The sequence below is a fragment of the Artibeus jamaicensis genome, unplaced genomic scaffold, assembly GCF_021234435.1.
Source record: "Artibeus jamaicensis isolate MK-2021 breed Jamaican fruit bat unplaced genomic scaffold, CSHL_Jam_final contig_482, whole genome shotgun sequence".
Classification (NCBI taxonomy): domain Eukaryota; kingdom Metazoa; phylum Chordata; class Mammalia; order Chiroptera; family Phyllostomidae; genus Artibeus; species Artibeus jamaicensis.
In genome coordinates, this window is record NW_026521857.1 from 12907556 (window position 1) to 12929345 (window position 21790).

Genomic DNA, 21790 nt, shown 5'->3' on the forward strand with positions numbered 1-21790 from the left:
TGTTCCTTTTCTGTATTAGGATGCTGTCCCTCTGAGTTAAGAGGCTTGCCCAAAGAGCTAATAAACAGCTCAGTCTCAAGTCTCCTGATTTTCAGTCGTAAGTTTTAAGTTTCTTTGAAGCACACTTTTCACTTAGCACTTTTCTACAAGGTTAGACCAATAATACTAAAGGAGCTTTCAGGGAAGGGAAAACTAAATCCAAATGCATCCCTCACCTTCCATAAAAAGAATGTCTGGCGTAACAAAAGTAGAATACCTAGAACTCAATTTTTAAAAACTTAGGAAAGGAAGAATGACATCAGACAACTTTAATGATACCTAGAAAAATATTTCTATGCAGTTAAATCAGGATTCACAAGCACAGATTTTATGGTAAAGATTTCTTTTTGCTATCTTGAAGTCCAGGCTGGATTTTAATTAAAATGTTATATTAAAAACTATGGAATACAATGTTTCCATGTGATCCAGCTATTCTACTCCTGGGTATATACCCAAGATAAATGAAAACTTCTACCTGACTGTTCGAAGCAGCATTATTCAAAAGAGCCAAAAGTGAAACGATCCAAATATCCACCAACTGATTAATGGATAAATAAAATGTGATATATCCATATCATGGAATACTATTTAATGATTTTAAAAAATGAAGTACTGATACATACTACAACATGGATGAGCCCTGAAAACATTATGCGAGGTGAAAGAATCCAGAAACACAAAAGGCCACAAACTGTATGATTCCGTTTATATGAAACATCCAGAACAGACAAATTCACAGACACAAGTTCATTATTGGTACCAGAGGATGGGGAGAAGGGGAAGTAAGGAGGCACAGGGTTTCTTTTTGCAGTGGTGGAAATGCTATAACATTAGTTTGTGGTGACGGATGCACAACTCTGTGAATGTACTAAGACTCACTGAAATGGACAAGGTTTGTGTTACATAACCTGCATCTCCATAAAGTTGTTAAAAGGAAAATAGCCTACAGAATATTAAATTCTCCCACACAATAGCCACCCATACCAGAAATAATCTCTCTCAACTCTGAACTGCCACCTAACTTTGTTTTTCTAGTTGTACCTATTCTGCTGTACTCTACATTAAAACAACTGGTGCGCATGTAGTCTCTCTTGTTAGACTGCAAACTCTGCAAGAACGACAAGGACTCATGTCTTGTTCATCTTAGTTCCCTTCACAAACCTAAACACAATTTGATGATTCACTGAGCAAGCTCCTTGCCAGCAACTGCGGATGAGAAGCAATAATGACCCCTGTCCTTGAGGGTCTAGCCATCAGTTACTTAGGGAAAGACATGTGGACAAATACAGCGAGCCACTCAGCTTTTCCAAGTTTTATGCGATAGCACAAACACGCAGGTGATGGGGGGACGGCCACAGTGGGGCGTGGTCAGTTTTACCTGGAATGAAAGGTTGAAAGCATTTAAACGGGGGCAGGGGTTGCAGAGAGCAATGTTCTCTTCTGATAATTATACAGCATTCAACACTTAAGAATTATTTTAACTAAAAAGGTTCCAAGCATAATGGGGGGTAGAAAAGGAAAGAGAAAAAACCAACAAAATGCTAAGTATCCGTTTGGCCACTTCTGGGGGGGGTAAAGATTCCTGTTCCTTACACATGCGCTTTACGATTGCTCCTCTTGCCACGCAAGTGAAACTGCTTCTCCATCACGCTTTCAGCCTCTAACTCCAACTGCAGCGGGAGCTCCGAGAGGCACCGACCCGCGCGGACACAGTCCCCAAACCCACTGAGGTTTGGCCGACGTGCGGGGCGGGGCGGAGGTGGGGGGAGTGGCATCCCTCTCCGGGCGCCACCCGCACACCTTGCGCGCCCAGAAATGGGGGGCGGCGGGGCTTACGGACTTACTTGAGTTTCTTGAAGGCCTCCGGGCCCCCAGCCACGTAGTTGCCCCCGCTCTGGATCTGGTCCAGCTGACGGATGCGATGCCCGGTGCGCGGGGTGTAGAGATTCCTGACGGCCCCGAAGGGCGCCTGGACGCCGCCCGTCACCTCTTTCAGAAAGATGTCGAAGCTGGACACTTTCTTCTCGTGAATGACGACGCGGCGCCCCGCGAAGAAAGGGTCCCCGTTGCGGTACACCAGCACGCTCTTCACCACCGGCTGGGCGCGGTGGCTGGCCCGGGCGCGGGTGCCGTTCATCCTCCCGCCGCCGCCGGCCGGCGCTCAGGGTCCCGCTGCCCGCGGCCTCGCCGCACACGCCGGGTCGCGGGCTGCAAGGACGGGAGACCGGGAGACCAGGTCAGAGCGAGCAACGGCCGAGCGGCCGGCGTGCGCCCCGCGTGCGCCCCGCGGACCGTCCGGGGCGGCGGCTCGCGGGGCGCGCCGTCCAGGGCCGCGCCGGCCCCACAGCCAATCGGCGGCCGCCGCGCGCGCCGCACCTGCTCCCACGCGCCCAGGTGTCACCACCTGGGACGGCAGCCGCGCGGGCGCGGGAGGGAGCACCAAGGACTCGCACGTGTAAAGATGAAACTCAATTTCTCACGTCATGTTTGCGCTATTCCTTGCAAAACGCTTAACTTTCTATCCTCTCCTTACTCCCTCACCTCTCAGCCTCCTGCGGGCGCCCCGGTTAAGGCAGTAAGTCGAGGGCTGGAACTGACCAGACAATTCTCCGCGGCCGAATGAACGCGCCGGCGGAGGAGACCCGAGCGTCCGGGACCCGCCGCCCCTCCCGAGGGCCGGCTCCCCGCGGCGGGTCTTCCACCAGCACCTTCCGCAGAGGGCAGGCCGAGCGCGCGGGAGAGCGGGGGCAGGGCTGCGGGGGAGGGGCACGAGCAGAGCCGCCGGGGTGTCGCAGCCCCGCGGTGACCTCCGAGGCGCCGGGTGTCGCTGGCGCTGCTCCTGCGGCTGCCGTCGCCTCTGAGGGCCCGCTCACCCCGCAGGGACCCAAGTTGTTAGCTCCCGCCGTTCCCATAGCAACTGCAACCGCAGGGGAGCTGGGTTCCTGGAATGGGCCCGGCGCTTCCTTGGATCCCTGAGCTTTGCCACTGCCCGGGCCAAAGGCCCAAAAGAAGTACAGAGATTTGGATCGAAGCCTGGTGGCCTCCTATAAATGGACGCCTAGTGTGCCAGGCACTGTGCTAGGCAGGAGTTGGGGGAACAGCAGTGAAGAGAATACGGGGCAGTAACTGGAGTGCCTCCTTCAGGCCTAGCTTTACACCCAGAAAAGACTTTTTCACAGCCTCCAGAATGCTGAACGGCTGCACAGCTGCCTGGGCCCGAGAGCCCACATCCATGCTATTGGTACAGATTAGTTCAGTGTATGGTAAGGTAAGGGAGAGGAGCTTAGTTCAGTCCACGCTGGGACAAACACTATGGGATCAGGGATGAACTTTTTAAACTGAGATCGTCCAGCTCCTCTCTGCCCGTGTTTCATTCATTCCTAACACCTTGCTACTATGTGTCATGGGCCGAGTTGATTACTGGGTGTTTATAATTCATCATATATGAATAAAATAATCTTTATGAGTAACTACCATTAATTGAACATTTGGCATTGCCTGGCATTGTTAGGCACTTTACGTAGATTATCTAATTCAATGTTCAGAGGTAAATATCATTCTCTACTCAAATGGGGAAACTGAGATGTAGAGAAACCCAAGAAACTTATCTTAGATCACAGCACAAATTCGAACCTAGCTCTCTGATTCCAGAACCACCTTACCACCATGCGATACCAAACTTAAAGGTGAGCGTGTAGGGCACTGCAATCTGGGCAGAAACATTCTGATTAAAATCACTTATATTAATGCCTTGTAAGTTAATAGTTTTCAAAAGAAGAGCAAAGAGAAGGGAGCATTACAGAGGGAGAAATAGAAGGAAATTTTGTGAGCTAGTTGTGGATTAAGGGAATGGATTGGGAAAATATCTGCAAAAGCGCTACCAAGTAGCCGAATGAGGCAGAATACCTGTTTTGAGAGATGGAAGGCAGTAAATCAAGGAACTCTCCAAACAGTCCTAACTCCCTACTGCCTAGACCAGCCCAGTGCAAAATGAAAACACCTGGCCCCTAGTTTGAAAATTAAGAATTTTAAGATGGCAACGACAGGGCATTAAACCTTAGCACCTGTTCCTTCTGTGCTTGGGAACCTGCCACCAGCCCAGGAAGCCACCCCACACCTATCCTCTAACTCCGGCAACAGTGATCTGCCCAGGGTTGTGCCTGGAGCCGGGACCCATTTATCCACCTTCCTCTTAGACAGTGATGTGATAAATGTGACGATGGTTTCCAGGGTGGAGAAGACCTTGATTCATAGCATTTGCCAACTTTTATAATTTAAATATGAAAACAAGACCGATTTCCAGCTACCACTCGGATGTCACTGGTAGCAAGAGATGTTCAGTAGCATACTATTATATATGGTATTTAATACCATATATACCATATATACCATATGGTATTTAATACCATATATAATAGTACTATATCATACTATGATATATGATCATATCTACACATCATACACATCTATCATGTCATACAATATACCATATTGTATATACCTCATATACAGTATGATCTACATATCATACACATAACCTCAGAGATAATAGTAAAACATAGGTGGTGATGAGTTTTGAGTATTATTTTTGTTTTTCATGTTATGTAATTAATTGTATACTTAACTATTTAATTTTTAATAAAACCCGTGTTTAAAATTCCTGGAAATTTAACAATTGACTCCCTCAAGGCTCTGCGAGGGGCTGTCAGGCCTGATCAAGCAGAAGCCATTTCAGATAGATGCTGGGGAACCTTTGAGAACACACACTGAATGAATGAGAGGCAAGAGAGAGTTTTGTTTTAAAGCTTTTTTCCTAAGTGGATGAAAGACATAGAGAGTGAGAAATAGCAAAAGAGGATTCTTCGAGAAGGTTCACTGTACATTAAAAAAATAATATAAAGATATTTGCCTTTTCCTCAAGAGCCTGAGTAAATCTCTCAAATGCTTCCAGTTATATTTCTCCTCCAAAATAATAATTATTTTAACATAACACTGCACTAAAAGCAAACCACATTGCATTCTGTGTTTATAAGGGTTCTTCAATCACCAAATCTTATCAATTCTACTTTACTAATGTTTCTTAAACCTATTCATTGATCTCCAAATCCATTCCCGCTTTCTGAATTCAGAACACCATCACCCACTAAAAGGTCACCCTATCTCCAAATTTGTTTCTCTGCTATCCACTTGAACACCCAGCCTGAAAGACTTAGCGAAAAAAAACAAAAATCTATTTGAGTCACTTTCCAGGTTCCCATCCTTCCTCATACAGAGAGATCCGACTAAGACAACTCACACCACTTCGGAGAAGTAGGGATGCCATAGGAGGAGTTGCAGGAGGCCATTGTGGGCGGTGTAGGACAGGATTGGCTGAGAAGGTGCAGGCCCAGAGCCAATGGAAATAAAAAGAGGGCTGGCCCTCTGGCTCCTAAGCTGGCTCACTCTCAGGCTCAGGCCGGGGCTCTTGGGATCTTCTTCCTCAAGGATGCCAGGATGATGGTGCAGCAGTTTCCCACACTTCCCAACAGATAGTCTTTGTATGGGAACTCTGGGCACAGCCTAGGATCAAGCTGGTGTGCCAGCGGGTGGCAAGTTCATTCTTTGGGTGTTCTAGACAGAAGAGGCTCTGAGGCAGAAGCCTGCCATTCTTCCAAATTGGTGTCATTTTAATACATCATGTTGTTTTTAGTTTGTAAACTAACTCTATAGAAAAATGATACTGTGTTGTGCTGTATATAGTGCACACCCACATTTTATATTCAGAAACAAGATCAGTTATTGTATTCCAGGGCATTATTTTGCATATGGATATCATTATTACTTTCCAGAGTTACACATTTAATGCATAAGCATAAATAAAGAATTAAAAACATTTATATAGCCCTGGCTGGTGTAGCTCAGCGGATTGAGTACGGGCCTGCAAACCAGAGGATCGAAATTCAATTCCCAGCCAGGGCACATGCCTGGGTTCCAGGCCAGTTCCCAGCAGGGGATACACAAGAGGCAACCATACATTGATGTTTCTCTCCCTCTCTCCTTCCCTTCCCCTCTCAAGAAAAATAAATAAAATATTTAAAAAAACATTTATATAGATATGGATTAGTACTATCTGTGTAATGATGCACATACTTACTTTTTCCTCAAAAATTTGGGCAAAAACTGCATGGCAAAACAGGGGAAAAGATGGAAGAACAGAGATGTTCGAGTCTAGCCTTATTTGATAGGCTTAAGTGATTAAAGCTATGACTTGTTAGACTTAAGTGGTTGCTTTTGAATAAAGACTCCTTTCCTTTATCAGCAAACCTTTGCCTCTGGAATTTTTGCCTCGAGGGCAGCAGGCAGCAGAGCCCCTAATTCTGCTTGGTAACATTCTCACATGACTTACCCTTTGGCGTTACAAAGTCAAGGCCACACTTCCTCGAATGCTCCTTTGGACATACTTCATGGCCCCTTCTCCACCTCTGACACTCTTTCAGCTCCTTTCAAATAATACCTTCAGCCCCAACTGAAAAGTCGTTACCAGGAAACCTTCTATCCCCTCCACAGATCAGAATAGCCCTGCGTATATTAAAACTTTTCCTCCACAGTTCTTATTATTGTAATTATACATTTTTGTATAATTGTGTTTGTCTTTTTATAGGTATATACTTAATCTTTGTAGAATTAGATGTTTATATGTATAAATTGACTAAAAGAAAGGACTGTGGCCATTCTATTCATCAGCATATCGACAGTGCCTAAGTAAAGAGGCTGGTATATCGTAAGTACTGAATAATTATTTAATGAGGGAATGAGTGCAAAATATATAAAGTTTAAAAATTAAGAAAAACTTCAAAAAAATTAGAAACTGCTCCTCTAGGAAGAAGCATATCTTCACATCAGCAAATAAAAGTGTTGTACAACTATAAAGAGATTCTAAAACTGACTGCTTGGCTTTGGACAGAAAATGCACGGTCAGGTGTGGAGGCGAGCCCCCACACAGGAAAGTAGGCTCTCATACTGGCACTTAGTGGCCACAGTCTTTCAGGCCAATAAAGATGAGCCTTGTTAATGAGCCCTGGCTGGTGTAGCTCAGTGGATTGAGCACGGGCCTGTGAACCAAAAGATTGCGGTTCAATTCCCCAACAGGGCACATGCCTGGGTTGCAGGCCAGTTCCCAGCAGGGCATGCACCAGAAGCAACCATACATTGATATTTCTCTCCTTCTCTTCCCTTCTAAAGTTAAATAATAAATTTTTTTAAAAGATGTTAATGAAATGCAGAATATATCATGCTAGTTTCCCTTAAAGAGTGTCAGTGCTCGCATCTCAATCTCAGAAATAGTGAGAAGTTCCGCTTCTTGAGAGTGTTTCCTGGGTGCACACCTGGGCAGCGGTCATGGTTTCTGACATGCCCTGAATGCCCCCTGCATGGTTAACACATTCCATCTGGTAAAGGCTAAACTCTTTTTCATGCCCATGAACTGGTTGCCTACCCCAGTTGCCTTATTTAAAGTACTTAAAAGTGACTGCAAGAAGGACCATTTTCACCTCCTATACATAACTAAATCATGTAGATTCTACCTGCTTAACAGGTCTTAAAGCTGCACTCTACCTTGGTTTAGAGCTTAGTAAAAATGCTGTTCTATACATTGCCACATGATTAAGACGTTAAGAATAACAAAAACTAATAGTTTCCTTCCTTAGTTGATTTATTGATGTTCAGAGTGTGAGATGAAAAAATCACAATCCCCTGAAATAATAAACACTGAACCTTCTTTTATTTTAATATTGCTTCTGTCATAAAGCAAACTCCAAAGAAACCTTTACCTATATATCATTAAATCCTACATAAACCAAATATCACATTTCTCTAAGTTACTATTTTCTTCCTTTGAAAAACATTTACAATCTTATGTTAGAAGATTTCATATTAGTGAAAAAATTGGCAGTTCACTAGCGCATGATCTACAAGCCCGTTAAAATGGTAAATTTAGAGGCAGAGAGAAGGGACATTGAGAGAATTCACATTGAGGCCTTCCACTTTCTCTGTTACAGAAGGAAATATTATCTTGCCTGCCTCTTCCAGCATTTAGTATCATGGCAAGGGCAGGTGTTTAATAAATATTTGTTAAATGACTTCATCTGAGAGTGAAGGGTGGTAGGGACATGAAAGAAGGGAGACACCTTGAGAGTTGAAAAGCTGCTGTGATGTGCCTAGCATGTTTGAGACGCTACTGTGAAATGCATGTGCTCATATATGGTGTCTGCTTTTAAATCCTTTAAAAGATTTTAATAAAACTCCATTTCCAACAACATGCTGAGTGAAATACCCTGAATCACTTTCCTTCTAAAGTGAAGGAAACCAGAAATGCTAGATTTAAAGAAACATTTAATTTTTTTAAAAAATGCATTGCTCATTTGGCAAGAATGAAAAGAATTCAGGAACGCCGAAAACTTGGCAGGCTGGCAAGCCCTGAAACCAACCTTTACCCTCTGTATACCTGCTCTGGCGACCGGGGACTGCCACTCTTGACGGCTACACGGGAAAGGAGTCTGTGTCCTTCCCACAACAGGCAGTGTTATAAGTGGAGACCCTCACGCGAACCTGGAGCCTGAAACAGCTACATTTAAAAATTACCTTTGTGCTATCGACAGAGGTGGGAGGGAGGGAATCAAAGAATTTCCCCTGATAATTTGTAATTATAACAGTTGACTCCTGGGTAACCACTGAACCAAACTGCTCTACATTCATGATCCAAAGAATGTGAGGCAGAAAATGAAAGTGATTCTGGGTTGGAAAAGCCCTGAGATGGCTCAGAGAGTGAGCACAAAAACACAACAGACAAAAAAAAAAAACCCTGCAAAGATTTCAGATACTGGACTTTATCCAGTAAGCAGCCAAAATACTGGAATATCTGTGCCATAAAATATTATTCACTCATTAAAAGTACTGATGCATTTACAACATGCACAAAATTTCGGAAGCTTACACACACTGTATTGTATGATTTCATGTATATAAAACGTCCAGAACAGGTAAATCCACAGACATAAATGTTAGTTACCAGAGGATGGGGAGAGAGGAAATTGGAAAGGAAAGTGTGTCTTTGGGGGTGATGGAAATGTTTTATAATTAGATAGTGGTGGTGATTGTATAATATTGTGAATATAACAAAAACCACTGAACTGTGCATGTCTTTGTATTATTGTTAATACTTTATACCCCTCACATACACTTAAATATTATTGTTATAAGTTCAAAATTTAGTAATAATCCTTTTTTTAAAAGAGCTGAGATGAATAAGTTTATTCTTATTCAAAAGGAATAAGAGGAAGAGAGGAAGAAAAGGAAGAGAGGGTTGCAGGGGAGGTGGGGAAAGAAGGAGAGGACAAAGCGGGAGGGGAGGAACCACCAGGAGTGTACGAGGAAGATTCTAGGTGCTTGTGGCACTAAATAAGAAGAGATTAATGGGAGCAATAGCAATCAGGGAGGGCCACCCAGAGGAGGTGAGTCTTCAGATAGGCCTTGAAGAATTGATTGGTTGTGTTACAATGAAGAGATGGAGAGGAAATAAAAGGAGTCCTTGTGAGGGAAAGAAGATGAGCAAAGACAATATGGAGAAATCAAACTGGGAAGACTCCAAGAGGCAAATAGTCATCTGTCCCAGGCTTGCTCAGGAGACAGAGAGGTTTATGTCTGTTGGCAGCTTGTGCTGAAGGACAGTGATGCCACGTGGCAGGGTCCCATGATGGGGACAGGGTGAAAGCCAGGAAACATCAGTATGGCTGCCTCGGAGGAGGCCCAGCCTGTGGTGCCCAGTGTCCTCTCTGAGGAGCTGAAAGGAAGACCACGACCTTTAGGCCCTGGCGGGGGCAGCTAGAGCTCCTTGATCATCTCTGGTCCACCTTGGGTAATCTAGGTTTTATGCCCCTGCTCTATCAGAAATGCCCCGTGGTGACTGGGGAAAGCCCTGCTCTTCATCTGCCAGAGCTTGATTATGTGGAATCTGGAATTCCTTGAGAATGAGGAACATGCAGGCTTCCGAATGCCCTCTCCTCACTGACTTGCTCCTGGGCTGGGTTTTCCCTGAAGCTTCCCTCCCTGTGGAGCGAGGTGAGAAACCCTGAAAACCATATGCCCAGCGGCCCCATTAGAGCGTGCAGTGATTTGGGAAGGTGGCTGTACCCAAGAGGGATCTGAGGAGCCTTGCTGCGGCCGAGGGCCCTGTGAGACGGGGCCTCTCCTATGACCTCGCTCCGGCTGGGCCCCATTGTCATCCCCGGGTGATGGAACCAGCCAGCCAGGGGTGGGCTCAGTGTAAAATCTGACTCCTTACATATTTGGGGGACAAGGGAAGCTCTAGAGGCAGATTAAACACATACTATAAATAAAGACAAAAGTACTGCTACTCTGTCTTCATGGAATGCGTAGATGGCAGGTTCTTGCATAGTTGAGTCTCGTCACACAGATCTCAGCCAAATATTTATCTCATCAGAAAGGCCTTCTAATAACACCATGTAAAGTGTCCCCTAGCTACTATGTATCCCCTACGTCACTGTTTGTCACCACACTCTATTCTGTTACCCGTCCACAGCCCGTCCCACTCTCTAGGCTAGTGTCCAGGAGAGCGGGCCATTGTGTACGTTGTCGCTGCTCTGTCTGAAGTGCTTACAGCAGTGCCTAGCACATCGTTGGCACTCAGTGAGTGGATGAATACTATGTTCGGTTGTGTGTAAAAGCAGAGAGATAAAACTGGGGGGAGGGGAGGATGGGAGTGGGGGGGAGGTGGAAGGTTAAGGAAGGGTGTCCTAGCCTGAGTCTTGGCTCTGCATCCACACAGTAGTTAGTTCACCTGTATCTGAGCATGTACAGCAGACTGTTATGAGCCCAGTAGGAGTGTGGTTTTTTAAGAAACTGAGGCATACCCTGAGAAAAAGTACTCATCCTGATGAAAAAAGTAGTCAGAGAAGAGTAAACTTGGTCCCAGTAAACAACGCCTAGCTCAGGGGTGTCCAACCTGCAGCCCAGGATGGCTATGAATGCGGTCCAAGACAAAATTATAAATTTACTTAAAACCTTATTTTTTTCACTCATCAGTTTTCATTAGTGTTTATTTAATGTGTGGCCCAAGACGACTCTTCTTCCAGTGAGGCCCAGAGACACCGGAAGTGTGGAAAAGGGCAAAGATACGCTTAGCGCTCATTTGTCAGCTTCCAATCCCTGTGTAGCTACTCCAGGGAGTTAGACACAACTATAAGGAAAACCTGAAGTAAGTATTTCACTGTAAGTTCTCTAAAGCATTAAGCACGCAAAGCCCCTCTTTCACACCGTGTGTAAAGTATGATGTGGGAGGGTGAGGGAGAAGGGGAGAAGCATTCCGAGGCAGGGAGCAGAGTCACCATGGCAAAGCCTCCCCTGAACCCGAAGACCCTCCCATGGCATCCATGGCAGTGGTGTCTGGCCAGAGAGTGTCATCCAACAGGGGCAAAGGTGCCCATGTGCCAGCACCTGGCTTCACAAGCAGTGCGGGTCTCAGTAGTAACAGCACCAGAAGGAGCTAGAGCATGGGGTGAGGGGCAACCATCCAGAAGCTGTGCAAACTTAGGGGTTCACTCCCTGGGAACTAGCAAAATATTTGGGAGGAACTCTGACGGGGCGGGTATGGGATGCGCATATACTTTTTATAGGAAGCAGGAGCTTGCCAAGTGGTGCCCAATTCTGACCAGTTTTACCCCCTGGCCCAACATGATCTGTGAAAATATAGGGCTTTGAGCTATGAGAACAAGGGAGAACGGGTATATGCAAAAAAAATGAACAGAACCTTGTAAAAATGAAAAATACAAGTTAGTGACTATTTTAAATATCCGTGTGGGTTTTTAAAGATGAGAAGCCACTCTGCATTAGAAAGTTCCACCCAGAGCTGCTGAGATGCAGCATCGTTATGGTTCTCTCACAAACACACCACTTCGGGAGCTGCCATTCTACAGGGTACGATTAATGAGATCCTTTGACCAATAAGGCCACTTGTAAACTACAGAAATCCTCAGAGGGACTCATCAGTGCCTCAGGCCTGCTGGAGGCGTTTAACTACCCATCTGGAGGCTTCCGTGTCTCTAGACAATTATTTCACAACGAGGAAGAAAATATATTGCCTGAGGTTTTCAATGAGAATCAAATTCACTGGAGTCCATCAACATATCAGAGGACCTGTGGACACCGCCACAGGCGGCAGAACTTTGATCTCAGAGGGCTGCGCCCCCTACATTAGACAGCATGTAGACGTGAGCAAAACTCCTGTATTCCAGATGACAGCAGGTTCCACCTCTGAAACTGACTTGCTCAGTATTTATTGATAAGAATAGACTTTTCTCATAGGGGAGAAATTAAGAAAAACTGCTCACTAGAGATATATATTTTAAATGTATACACATTGCACTGCATTCATCAAACTATTTAACTCTTTTGACTTAGGAAGATTTGTGTCTATTTTACAGGGATGGTCTCAAAATTGACTTTAACTGGCTTCACTGAGCAGGTTAATATACTTCAAATAGATCGTGCTGTTTTATTTATAAAGGAAATGTGTAAACTAGTTTTGAATCATGGCGCCATCACCTAACAGCTGTGCTACCATGGACACGTTACTTAACTTTTCTAAGCCTGAATTTCCTCATTTATAAAATGAGCGACATTTTTTACAGTAAATCTTCCTTCTTCACTTGTGCAGATGAGTATGGTCAATTCCCACGGACACATACACAACAAATGGCCAGGCTCGTAGAATACAACAAGGATAAGGGAAAGCAACCCTGTCTTGCTGCGATCTTGAAGCCAGCTGTCACCTGTTATCCTCTCGGACCCCTGGGACCCTGTGTGTCCCGCCCCTAGCTTCTACATACCACACGTGTGACTCTTTTTCATAGGCAGACTTCGGACCAGAATAGCATTATCTGACCTAGCAGAGGGCAAAGAGTGCCTGAGAATTTATGTCTCTCCTGCCACCCCCACCTACCAGCACCCCCATCTACCCACTGTCCCTTACCCTGTGACTGACTAACCAGTGTGCAAGGATGCAAAAACCTCTCCTGCTTTAGGTTGGGCTAATGCTGAGGCATAAAGTATACTTCAGAGCTCTTTTGCAGAATCAAGATGAAGCTGCCGTCAATGGCATATTGTCTGAAATCATACCCTGTCCTAGCTTCTTATCAATTACCCTGAAAGCACTTCTGTAACAAGTCACTGTATCCAAACCTATGACCCTACCTATTCTCACATTCTGACTCTTCAACCTCCATTCCTGGGCCTTAGCTGTCCACCTAGTTCATTCATTCATTCATTCCTTATCAAATACCAGCTCAGAACCTACTCTGGGCAAAGCATTATTTCTCATTTATACAGTAGAGTTAACATTCTGCCCTTTCTCCAGTCCCCTCCACCTTTCGTTTCTCTCTTCTGGAGGTCCCAACACTCGACTGTGTACTCTAAAAGGAAGAAAGGGAGAAGAGGAAAAGAGAAGAAAGAAAAGGAAGAGAAGAAAGGTTTGGAGGTAACTGGGTTCAAGCAGTAGATCTTAGGAACACACACCACACAGCATCAGCTCAGTCTCATCCTCTCACCTGTGGTAAAGTACAAATTAGGACCAGGACGCGGTCAATTTCTTTTAAGTTGTTAAGACATTCCTAATGCAACGCTCAGTCACTGTTGAGGCTAAAACAAAGTTGGCCTTTGGTACCTCCTCACCTGTCAATTTTCAGCCCCACTTTCACTTAATGGCACAGTCTCTTCACCATCTAACCAACACTGCGAGGGCATTTTACTGAATGAAGGAGACAGAAAGTCCGGCAAAGATATGACAAGGTTTCTGGATCCCCTGAGCTTCTTACAGAAATCTTGAAGTATTTTAAAAGGATTTCCCTGCATTATGCTAAGTGAAATAAGTCAGGAAAAGACAAATAAATACCATATAATCTGACTTATATATGATATATGGAATCTAAAAATGAAACAAAACACAAAAGCACCAAGCTCATAGGTACAGAGCACAGACTGGCAGTTGCCACAGGGGGAGGGCGGGTTAAATGGGGGAAGATGGTCAAAATCACCAACTTCCAGTTACTGAATAAATAAATCTTGGGACATAATGTAGGGAATGAATGACTATGGTAACGAGACTGCACCGCATAACTGAAAGTTGCTAAGGGAGTAGATCTTAAAAGTTGTTATCACAAGGAAAATATTTTGTGTGTAATTATATATGGTAACAGTTTTGTGGTGATTATTCCACAACATATATAAATATCAAGGCCATATATATGGCCTCCTTACTGAGAAGAAAATATGTGTATATTCCTCTCAATAATAGAAAAGGATTACCCTGGTCTACTATTTCAGAAACTCATTATGTTTCTCAATGGGGAGAAAACAGACTTTTTTAATACAAATTTTTTTAATGGTGGTTGCAAATGAACACCATTCTGTAAATAAATTCTCACTTGTCAGGATAAAAAATGTTGCTTTGTAGTTCCATTATGTTGCCATTTTTGAGTGAGTACCCACTGTAATTCGGGGTTTAAAGTTTCCAAAGGAACACACTTCCAAGTCCTAACATATGGTGCATAATATCAGCATGTTGTTCATCTGGTTATGGATTTTTCCATTGTGCCAAGTATGTCTTGAAAAGGGGAGGGAGGCAACCTGCATTTAATAACTACTGTGTGCCCAGGACTGTGCTAAGTATTTTACCTGTGTTTTGAATCAAGGATTGTAGTGTTTGGAGGAGTGGACTCTAAACCAGTCAGACTGCCTGGCACTGAGCTTCGGTTCTGCACATTGCATGTGTTACTTACCCTCTCTGTTCCCACAGTCCTCTCGTGTGTGAGATGGTACAGAAATAACACTACCCACTTCACAGTTTTAGTGGTGACTACATGAGATAATGCAGGTAGAGCATTTACTACTGCTAATTATAGATTCCAGTGCTTGTTCTGTTTTGAAAAATTATCTATTAGTTCTTTTTCTAATTGTTATATCTTTCAATAGTCCTCAAATTACAAATTCCTTATGTTACAAAACATCTGTTTTCTGGACGAGCCTAAGAAAAATATGATAAATGCATGATGGTGATGTTCTGAGGCTGAAACAGTTAGCCCATAATATAGAGAAAATATTACATATTTATATGTTAAAAGAATAGCATGACCTCCAAGTTTTTAAAGTAAGAGGTTGATACAGAGGGACCCTTCCTATCAGTAGACTATTCATATGTCATTTGCATTCATTTGCTAGGGCTGCCAGTATAGGCCGCCACGGACTGGGGGCTCTAACCGCAGAAGTCTGTTGCCTCACAGTCTGGAGGATGGAAGACGCAGCCCAGAGCAAGGTGTCCATGGGGTTGGCTTCTTCTGAGGCCTCTCTTGTGTGGCTCGTGGATAGCCATCTTTTCCCTGTGTCTTCACATAGTCTTCCTCCTGCACCTACATTCTGATTTCCTCTTTTTTTAAGAATGTAAGTCATATTGGGATAGGGCCCACCCTAAAGACCTCATTTTGACTTAGTTACCTCTTTAAAGACCTATCTCCAAATATACTCATATTCTGAGGTAAAGGGGTTTAGCAGTTCGACATATGAATTTTGAGGTGTCCACAATTCAGATCCTAATATCCATTATTTGTAATGTCAGTGGCACCAGCTCTAGCCAATCACCACTTTTTTAATTTTATACATCTCTTGTATAGTTATTCCCATTCACCTCCTTTCTGGAAAAGGGGCCTACAAGTTTTAGAGTGAACCGAAGCTGAGCTTAAATCCGGGAGCAAGCGAAAACACAGCAACCCTACCATGTCTAGAATGCATGAGCTGCCAGAGAAGGAGTAGTAGGAGCTGGGACAACAGCGATGATGAACTCATTCACTGAAGTGATTAGCAATTTGTTCACTCTGATTTGTTTCAATGGATCTGCGATGTACATGTCATTTGTCTCAATCACTTGCTTAGTTTTCATACACTCTAGTTTCTGAAAACCGAAGAACAAAGTGCTACATTGTCTTACAGAAAAGCAGAACCCCTGTGAGACTCGATCAATCATGACAAGTGAGGACTAGCGCAAAGAGCCTGGCTTTTTAAATGATGTTTTCCTCAGTGGAGGTGTAAGGAGTTGCCAGGCGGAATCTGCTTGCCACAGGACAGCTGGAAGTAGATGTAATGTTGAAATTTTTCACTGAGTGACTCCACTTATGGTGCAATTTACTGTGTCTCACAAGAAGTTTGTATACAAAGCAACTTCTCCTCCATTAAGACTTAACAGTCTAGCTGTGGGGAGAAGAAAACTCATGAAACCAGGCAACCTAAGCTGAAAAGTCTTTCAACACTTCAGGCACGACTCCATTCTCTTCACTTACAATTAAGTGAATTAAATTATTTTTGCTAGTCTCAACAGAAGCAAGACTCTCTTAGATTCCGAGTTAAGATTGTTACTCATTTTTTTGTGGGAGCAGGGGCTTGATTCTACAAACTGAAATACTTTAGGAAGTCTTTTACTATGTCAGAATAAGTCCTGTTTTTCTATCTCTCAGCTTGCAATTATTTATTTGCATAATCGTTAAGTAGGTATAAACACCTTATTTACACAAGGCAGAAGCAACGTTTATGAAAACAAATCAAGCCAAAGCTTAGTAAGCAGTTAATACCTTCCCCCGCACCCAGAGAATTCAAGCTATTCTGGGCCAATAATTTGAATTAGTACCTATCCAATTATTACCAGATTTCATTAAAGTAAAAATTATAGTAATGTACATATAAGGTTGATATTTTAGTTGTTAAACTGTGCTAATGCTCCTGAGATTCAAATTTGGGGCAATAAAACAATGCAATAACACTGGATTTAGGCTTGTTTTCAATATTCCAGAAGCTTCTTTCATATTTTCACACTACTAACGGGCTAAATTTCTCAACTGACTTAATTCTACACAACCTCAGAACGAAACTTTCTGTTTTTGTCTTTTTTTTAATTCCAAAACCCAAGTTCCCATTCTTTACCACCGCCAAGGGTGCCTGGATGGCCGTCTCCAGCTCCCTCCTCACAAGAGGCCTCTGCTGGGGACCGTGGATGTGCTGCTTGGGCATCGGCTCTTTAGTTGGTGCTTCAACGGATCCGCCATAGCTCACAAATAATCGCTGAGGTAAAACAGCATGATCTCTTAGTGCCTGAGAGATTTTTGTTATGTTTTAGGGAAAAATGTCAAAGCCGCAGTGAATTATAATGAATAGAAGACTCATAAAAGAAAACTACCCCCTGCTGTGAACAACCAGGAGAGAAGTTAACCATTACAAAATTGCAATTTTGCAGGAAATTATGTCACTGATACAGAAGTTATTGGTTAACTGTACTCCAGTCTCTGGATTAATGGAAAGAGCTGCTTTAGTGAACTATCATGTTCTAATATCATTCAAAGTTTGCCCATTCTAATTTTAAAAGTTTTTTTTTCAGGCTTACAAGACCATGACTAGCATAGGAAGTAGACAAGTTAATTAAGTCTGGGTACCCTAATGTTTTCTACCCATGTATACTGATTTCTAATTTAATGATAAACTAACTCCAGAAGTGTCAATGATTGCAAAACATAACACTTTTTAACCCTCAGTTCTATGAGCTATTTGATCATTTCCCAGTGACATTTTCAGATTTTGTAGTAAACCCAAAATGAATGTGAATTTGAAAAGCTCTTTTAAAAACATCTGTGTAAACAAATAAAAAGGCCTTAAGAACATTTAAGGTAAAATGCAGCAAATCTGTATCTAATAAGAACACAGCACACCCTTTACCCGGACTGATTTTCCCCATGAGAAATTTTAGCGTGAAGGAGACAAATGACGAAACAAGATAATATCAGGAATTTGCTCAAGTCCGAAGGAGAAGGACGGGAAGTAAGAAACTAAACACGGCATTACATTTATTCCATAATGCACATGTTTGTCACATCTTTATATCTCTGAAATCAGAATGTTCCTTACAGTCAAAACAAGTGCTCCTTACACTTGTCCTTGACCAGTTGGAGTATTTCAAGAGCAAGTAAGAAGCACCTGGCCATACAATTCTCTTTGTATCCCGCACATGAGCCAGGATATGTGCATGGTGAGTACCTCCTATGTAAACTTCCATCGACTACCTTTTTAAAATATCCTTTACCCAAGGATATATTTGGGATTTTTTAAATGTTTTTCATCTTTACTGTATTTTCGCATTACCATTTAGCCCCCTTACACTCCATTCCCACAGCAATCACTGCACTGCCGTCCATGTCCATGAGTCCTTTTTCCTTTTTGCTCAATCCCCCCACCCCAAACAGTCTTCCCTTGCTGTCACCCTGCTCTTCATCTATGAGTCTGTTCCCATTTTCCTTGTTAGTTCAGTTTGTTCATTATATTGCACATATGACTGAAGTTATATGGTATTCATCTTTCTCTGACTGGCTTATTTAATTTAGCATAGTGTTCTTCAGGTCCATCCATGCTTTTGCATAGTATAAAATTTTCTTCTTTCTTATGGCCAAGTAGTATTGTATTGTGTAAATGTTCCATAGTTGTTTTATCCACTCATCTGATGGACACTTGGGCTGCTTCCATATCTTGGTGATCATAAATAATGCTGCAATGAACATAAGTATGCTTATGTTCTTTCAAAAAAAGTGTTTTGGGTTCCTTCAGGTATATTCCCAGAAGTGGGATTGCTGGGTTGAAAGGCATATCCATTTTTAATTTTTTAAGCTAACTCCATACTGCTTTCCACAGTGGCTGCACCAGTCTGCATTCCCACCAACAGTGCAAAAGGGTTCCCCTTTCTCCACATCCTCACCAACACTTGTTGTTTATTGATTTAGTGAGGATAGCCATTCTAACAGGTGTGGGATGATATCTCACTGTGGTTTCAATTTGCATTTCTCTGACGATTAGTGACATTGAGCATCTTTTCATACATCTATTGGCCATCTGTATGTCCCCTTTGGAGAAGCGTCTATTCAGGTTCTTTGACCATTTTTTTAATAAAACTGTTTGGTTTTTTGGTGTTGACTTTTGTAAGTTCTTTGTAAATTTTGGATGTTAACACTTTATCAGATGTATTGGCAAATATATTCTCCCATTCTGTGGGTTGTCTTTTTATTTTGTTAATGATTTCCTTTGCTGTGCAAAAGCTTTTTAGTTTTATATAGTCCAATTTCATTATTTTTTGTTTTTTCCCTTGCCTGGGGAGATATACGTGATAAAATATTGCGATGAGCAAAGTCTGAGATTTTGCTGCCTATATTTTCTATAGTACTTATGGTTTAGGGAATAACATTTAAGTCTTTGATCCATTTTGAATTTATTCTTGAATGTGGTATAAGATGTTCCAGTTTCATTTTTCTGCATGTATCTGTCCAATTTTCCCAACACCGTTTGTTGAATAAACTATCTTTAGTCTATTGTATGTGTTTGCTTCTTCTGTTGACTATTAATTCACTATAAAGGCGTGGGTTTATTTCTGGATTCTCTGTTCTGTTCCATTGATCTGTGTGTCTGTTTTTACGCCAGTACCATGCTGTTTTGATTATTATGGCCTTAGTTTCATATTAGGTAGTGTGATTCCTCCAACTTTGTTCCTCTTTCTCAGGATAACTGTCATTATGTCAGGGCCTTTTGTGGTTCCATATAAATTTTTGAAATATTTGTTCTGGCGCTGTGAAATATGTCATTGGAATCTTGATGGGAATTGCATTGAATCTATAGATTGCTTTGGGTAGTAGAAACATTTCAATGATATTAATTCTTCCTAACCATGAACATGCTATTTGCTTCCACTAATTCGTATCATCTTCTATTTCTTTCTTCAGTGTCTTATAATTTTCCAAGCACAGGTCTTTTACATTCTTGGTTAAGTTTACTCATATTTTTGAAGGAATTGTGAATGGGATTATTTTCTTAATTTCCCTTTCTGTTAGTTTGTTGTTGGCATGTAAAAATGCAACTGATTTCTTCATATTAACATTGTATTTTGCTACTTTTCTGAATTCATTGATCAGGTCTAGTAGTTTCTTGCTGGAATCTTTGGGGTTCTCTATGTACAGTATAATGACAGTTTTACTTCTTTCTTGCCAATTTAGATGCCTTTTATTTCTTCTTCTTCTCTGATTGCTGTGGCTAAGACTTCCAGTATTATGTTGAACAAGAGAGGTGAAAGTGGACATCCCTATGTTGTTCTCGACCTTAAAGGGATCGCTCTAGTTTTTGCTCATTGAGTATGATACATGCAGAGGGTTTGTTATATGTGGTCTTTATTATATTTAGGTATGTTCCCTCTAATCCCACTTTGCTAAAAATTTTTATCATCAATGTTGCTGGATTTTATCACATGCTTTTTCTGTATATATTGATATGATCATTTGGCTCTTCTCCTTCATTTTGTTTATGTGGTAAATCACATTTGTTGATTTGTGAATGTTGGACCAAATTGGCATTCCCAAAATAAATCCCACTTGGCCATGGTGTATGATCCTTTTGATGAATTGCTGTATTCAGTTTACCAATATTTTGTTGAGGATTGTAGCATCTATGTTCAATCAGTATATTGGCCTATAACAAATGAAAATACGGATACAATAATCCCAAATCTGTGGGACACTGGGAAGCAATCCTAAGAGAGAAATCCATAGCATTACATGCCAATCTCAAAAAAGAAGAAATAGCTCAAATATACAATCTAACTTTACTCTTAAAAGAACTTGAAAAAGACTAACAAACCAAGCCCAAAGTAAGTAGAAGAAAGGAAATAATAAATATGAGAGCAGAAATAAATGAAATAAGGCCTAAAAAATGATACAAAAGATTAATGAATCCAAGAGCTGTTTCTCTGAAAAGATAAACAAGACTGGCAAACTTTTAACCAGGCTCTTCAAGGGAAAAAAAAGAGAAACGACCCAAATGAATAAAATCAGAAGTGAAAGAGGAGAAATAACAACTGACACCAGAGAAATACAAAAGATTATAAGAAAATATTCTGAACAACTACATGCCAAGAAATTGCACAACCTGGGCAAAATGGATAAATTTCTAAAAATGTACATTTTTTCAAAGCTAAATAAGGAAGAATCAGAGAACATGACTACATAGATACACCTAGTGAAATTGAAGTGGTAATAAAAAAAACTCCCAACAAACAAAACCCCTGGACCAGTTGGCTTCACAGGTGAATGTTACCAAACATTCCAAAGACTAACACCTCTCCTTCTCAAACTGTTTCATAAAATTCAAGAGGAGGGAAGGCTCCCAGACTTTTTACATGGCCACCATTATCCGAATTCCAAAACCAGAAAAAGACACTGCAAAGAAAGAAAATTATAGTTCATTGACTTCTAAAATAAAACTTTCCTGGTGTTGAGTCATATGGGACAACTGTAATAGAATAACAATACAAAATTTTAAAGGTTAAATTAGAGTTAATAAAATAAAATAAAACAATTCTTAAAGATTATACCATGACTTAGCATTGAAACAAAGATCAGTTTTAGGGATGCCTTAACCAATATTTTGTCTACATTTTTTCATTTATGTACATGAATGTGATATGATGAAAGCCGGTGTCTAAGTAAGTTGAAAAGAGCACTTTTAATAAGTATATTGCGTAAGAAGTCCGACGATTTGTACATTTTTTTTTTAGGTAGGTAAAAAATTCTATAAGGTCCTCTTTTTTTTTCCCCAATTTCCAAAGAAAGGGAAGCCGATTTACATTTTATACTTA

General features: G+C 41.9%; 1 protein-coding gene across 3 annotated transcripts in view; it reads right to left on the bottom strand.

The window, feature by feature from the left end:
* The window catches only part of DCDC2 (doublecortin domain containing 2), a 175908-nt gene extending 158611 nt beyond the window's left edge, over positions 1 to 17297 (bottom strand). Inside the window, exons 1-2 of one of the 3 annotated variants that reach the window (XM_037136084.2) lie at positions 17056 to 17297; positions 1884 to 2247 (exon numbers count right to left, since the gene is read on the bottom strand). In XM_037136084.2, the coding sequence (XP_036991979.2) occupies positions 1884 to 2176 (293 nt within the window). In that variant the 5' untranslated portion in view covers positions 2177 to 2247; positions 17056 to 17297. Of the gene's footprint in view, positions 1 to 1883; positions 2248 to 2580; positions 2654 to 17055 lie in introns of those variants that run through there. The other 2 variants (XM_053668276.1, XM_053668274.1) reach the window with 2 other exon arrangements.
* Between the last annotated feature and the right edge of the window lie 4493 nt (positions 17298 to 21790).